Here is a 4,099-nt window from a genome sequence, read left to right as displayed (position 1 = left end):
GCTTTCATTTTCAAGAAATATGAGGATGTCATCTTGTGAAAGTTGTTCAACTTGAACTCCCGTCTCATTGTTATGTTGTTGTTCCACAATATCAACATCCATATCACCTTCTCTTTGATGCAGTCCAAGGTTATGATCTGATTCACTATCACTGTCAAGTTCATTGTCTGAAGGCTGCTTCTGTGCACAATCAGGTTCATCAGTTTCCCAGATCAAATCATGCAGTCCTTGTATATTTGTGTTGTCAACAAACGGGGAAGGCTCCTGATTTTGTTCAACCAAAACTCGCCCTGTGTTATCATGATTTGTTTGCCTTGGTTCTTCTGATGTTCCTCTTCCATAGCGGCCAGTTATCATGAACATGTCATTCTGAATGCATTTCACAATAACAGAATTTTTCATCAGCGACGACATAATAGTATATAAGTTTGATACAATTTTTTTTCATTTTTCTTTTTACATAAGTTCATGTACAAAACAAACCTCAGTACGAACTAGGCGTTCTTCCTATGATTGAGACAACAAATATTTTGCCCCCTGCCAGAGAATGTAGATGATCATTTTTTTTGTTCTGACTAATTAGTAGTTGGTTTGCGGTTTCAACAGAGGAAAGAAAGGTCAAACCTCTTGTTCAGCAGCAAGCAGCAGTTGCATGTATGACATAGGTGCATCGCCGGATACATTCATGAAGCTCACCCCCTGTTAAAAAAAATCAAAAAAGCATGTTTTTAATGATGATCATGTAACATTTTTTTCTTTTTCTGTCGACACTTTCTTTTTGATGTGTTTTTGGCACTCACAGTTGGCTGCATTTTTGTTGTTTCTGTAGGATGGGTTCTTGAGGCTTCAGCATTTGGACTCCTCTGCAGAAACAACTGCAAAATTCTGGAAGAGTTAAGCCAAGGTACAATATAAACACAGCCCTACAAAATCTACTGTATTTTAGTTTGTTTTTACCTCGGGCATAATCCTGTTGGTCATGTTAATCATAGGAGAGTTTGTCTGTGTGTTGTTCATTTCATTGTAGTTATAGCCAAGAGGACCAACTTCTTGCGACACCCATTGTTGCAACGACTTCCCAGGCATCGTGCTCGACTGACCACATTCCAAATCAAATTGGCGCTCATGATACATAGATAACTGCAAAAAAACATCTTGTCATTAACTTTTTCTGAATAGGGGGGGGGGGGGGCAAATCAATTTTGATACTGAGTCTCCTTTATTTTTCTCAGCAGGCCTTCTTCCCAGGAGGAACTGACCTGATTGGCAAGCAGGTAGTCTCCATACTCCTCTGCAGTAGCTGCAGTGTGAGTAACAAATATAAAGATCAGACAAGCTTTTTGGTTCTTTGTTCTAGTTTTCTAACACTCTGACCAAGAGAGGAGTAAGAAATCAAGCTTTGCAATCAAAAAACCTGACAGATTTTCTTTTTTTTGCTGTCAAGGTTACAACTGATTGAACAAGGACTCAAAGAACAAAAAATAGGCAAAGCAAAGAGGCAATCAAAAACATACCATGGTGAGTCCTGTGCGCCCCTTTACCAGCACCCGCATCCATCTTTTTTCTTTCAAAACTGATTCCCCTTCCTTTGCTCTATGGAGAAGTCTGAAACTCTGAATTTTGCTACAGCAAGTTCACTTTTTCCCTCTCCATTGTTGGTTGATTCAAGGGGATAGATCTAGGGTTCTGGGGTTTGCTGGCGGCGGGGTTATGGGGTGGGGAGGTGTGGATGCCAGGAGGAAGAACAGAGGATGGGGGAGAAGGGCGTCAAACAGCCGGGGGCATTGGATTCTTTTTCCCTGGGGGCACGTGACCTCAGGTGTCCTGGAGGCAAAACCATCAACAGAGAAAACCATCAACACACCTGGAACAACCAGCCGGGATAACAACTTGGGCCTCCAGGCTTTTTCAAGTCAAAAAAAGAAAACGGGCCGACAAAACAACAAGACGGGCTTCCGCCACACATAGAAAAAGAAAACGGGCTGAGACAACTAGACAATGACATCAGCTGACATCAGGTGATTGAGACCATACTATAACTCAGCTAGCTGAGTTCCAGGCGCTCCCTTGATCTTATGTTGAGATTCGTGTGGATATTTTCTTTCTTTTTTTCTTTCCCTCTTTATGCTTGATTCACTCACTTAGATGTGCAATAACTAGAGCACATCTAGATGTGCCCTAGACACCCAAGAAAAAAGCCGAGTGTGAATTATGGACATGAACTAACATTCTAAGAGCTCGAAAACACTGATAGGTACTCCTTCCCCTTCCACGCCCGAGCACTCAGCCCCTTCCCTCCACCCCCCTCCTTCCTCCCCCCGCCGCCGCCGCTGCAGGTGGGCATCCCCGAATCTAGCCCGGGTGGTGCTGGCGGCGGTGAGACCTCCTTTACCCGCATGCGACTCTTCTTTCCAGGGCAGGGGGACGACGGCGGTGCGGCTCGGTTGACTGCTGCCTAGCGTCCTGGTGGTGGTGGCCGGCGACCAGTGTGGTGGTGGCGCTTCTCTTGGCGGCGGGGCGGCCGAGCATCGCGGGGTGGCTGGCGGTGTGTCCCTGGTCCAGATCTGGGACCTCCCCATCTGGGTTCTAGCGGGCTAGCTTCGGCGCGTCCTCGTTGGCTCCTGTGCGCTGTGGAGGGGAAGCTTGGACGGGGGGCGGCGACGCCGACGGCATGCTCTCTGCAGCGCACCGGTGGGGGCTTCACGGGCATTTCGGAGCCCAGCTGGGCCTAGTTTGCTCCCGCTGGCGCGTCCGGTCGGGTACCGGCGTTGACGGTGGAGGACGTGCCCTCCTGCAGGGCAACGGTACTGCTGCCCCGAGTCGCGTCTCTTCTCCTTCATTGTGCAGGCCTCACTTCGCGGTGACGTGGTGAGAGACGACATGGATGGCTTCAAGATCGTGCTCGTGCAAGGTGGTGGGCGGTATGTTGGAGTGTTCCAGAGCGCCCCGAGTGATGGTCGGGATCAGGAAAAATCCCTGTCGGCCTGTCCGACACCGACGCGATGGCGCCTGAGGGTGCCGCCGGACCTTCCTGGAGGGCGTCGAGGGCTACCCTTCCTTTCTCCTCACCACATACCGGGAGAAATCCTTGGCAGCAACGTTGTCATCGCCGTGTCCCTTCTTAGAGGTGTTGATTGGTACCAGCGCTTCGAAGTCTAGGAGCTTGGTGTGAGCTCTCCGGTGGGCGCAGTGGGCGCGAGGCTTCTTCATTTCAGTTGATCCATTGTTGTCGGCATTTGTCTTTTTTGTATTTTCTCTTTCGTTTTTTGGACGTGTCTGTGCTGCTTCCGTCCCAACACCTATCGTTGGTTGTATCGATGTTGTTGCTTTGTAATACAAAGCGCGAGGAAACCCTTTTTCGGTGGTGAATTATCAACCTCTCAGCTTACACACATGCACACCAAGTCCAAAACGTAAAACCCATCGCAAAAAAGGAACATTCATCTGACTATATCGCTGAAAGATAAGACACGCCCATAATACACTCGCTCAACATATTAAGGGAATTGTGCCTGGGTTTTAAGCCAACTCCAACGTAGACCCCGTATTGTCTGGGTCTGTCCGTTTGGGCCCAAACTGACAGATGAGCCGGCCCAACACACATCCCAATCTTAAATTGTGTCTGTATTTTGTCCGGCTTGACCCATTTCAAGCGCATAGTTGAGCGAGCTTTGTGGTCACACGGACAACGAACGGACGGGCTCACGGCGTCTTGGCGTTCGCCTCGGGCCCCGCGTGAGGGCCGTCCAACCACCTCCCATCGACCCTAGTCAATGCACACAGATGGTTGGGCCCGCAAGTCAGCCCCCCAGACGGTCCCCGACCACGTCCTTTTTGTTGGGGAACGTAGTAATTTCAAAAAAATTCCTATGCACACGCAAGATCATGGTGATGCATAGCAACGAGAGGGGAGAGTGTGTCCACATACCCTCGTAGACCGAAAGCGGAAGCGTTAGCACAGCGTGGTTGATGTAGTCATACGTCTTCACGATCTGACCAATCAAGTACCGAACGCACGGCACCTTCGAGTTCTGCACACGTTTAACTCGATGACGTCCCTCGAACTCCAATCCAGTCGAGCTTTGAGGGAGAGTTCCAT

At 48.9% G+C, this 4,099-nt stretch overlaps 1 protein-coding gene across 1 annotated transcript; it reads right to left on the bottom strand.

Annotated features, from left to right (window-relative positions):
* On the bottom strand, positions 1 to 2,206 carry LOC125534232. The gene is made up of 7 exons (XM_048697505.1): positions 1,515 to 2,206; positions 1,260 to 1,300; positions 958 to 1,140; positions 801 to 875; positions 625 to 699; positions 484 to 537; positions 1 to 369 (listed from the first exon to the last, which is right to left on the bottom strand). Exons 1-6 carry the CDS (start codon positions 1,555 to 1,557, stop codon positions 508 to 510), a joined length of 447 nt encoding a protein of 148 aa, XP_048553462.1. The 5' UTR covers positions 1,558 to 2,206; the 3' UTR covers positions 1 to 369; positions 484 to 507.
* Between the last annotated feature and the right edge of the window lie 1,893 nt (positions 2,207 to 4,099).

The sequence above is a fragment of the Triticum urartu genome, chromosome 2 (genome assembly GCF_003073215.2).
Source record: "Triticum urartu cultivar G1812 chromosome 2, Tu2.1, whole genome shotgun sequence".
NCBI classification, from domain to species: domain Eukaryota; kingdom Viridiplantae; phylum Streptophyta; class Magnoliopsida; order Poales; family Poaceae; genus Triticum; species Triticum urartu.
The sequence above is the reverse complement of the archived record's forward strand: the minus strand, read 5'-3'. Positions and strand labels throughout refer to the sequence as shown.

Coding starts and splice junctions, on each gene's coding strand:
- LOC125534232 (XM_048697505.1), bottom strand. CDS start 1,557: ATGGATGCGGGTGCTGGTAAAGGGGCGCACAGGACTCACCATG. Junction 1,141..1,259: donor ACTACCTGCTTGCCAATCAG/GTCAGTTCCTCC, acceptor GTTTTTTTGCAG/TTATCTATGTATCATGAGCG. Junction 538..624: donor TGCTTGCTGCTGAACAAGAG/GTTTGACCTTTC, acceptor ATTCTCTGGCAG/GGGGCAAAATATTTGTTGTC.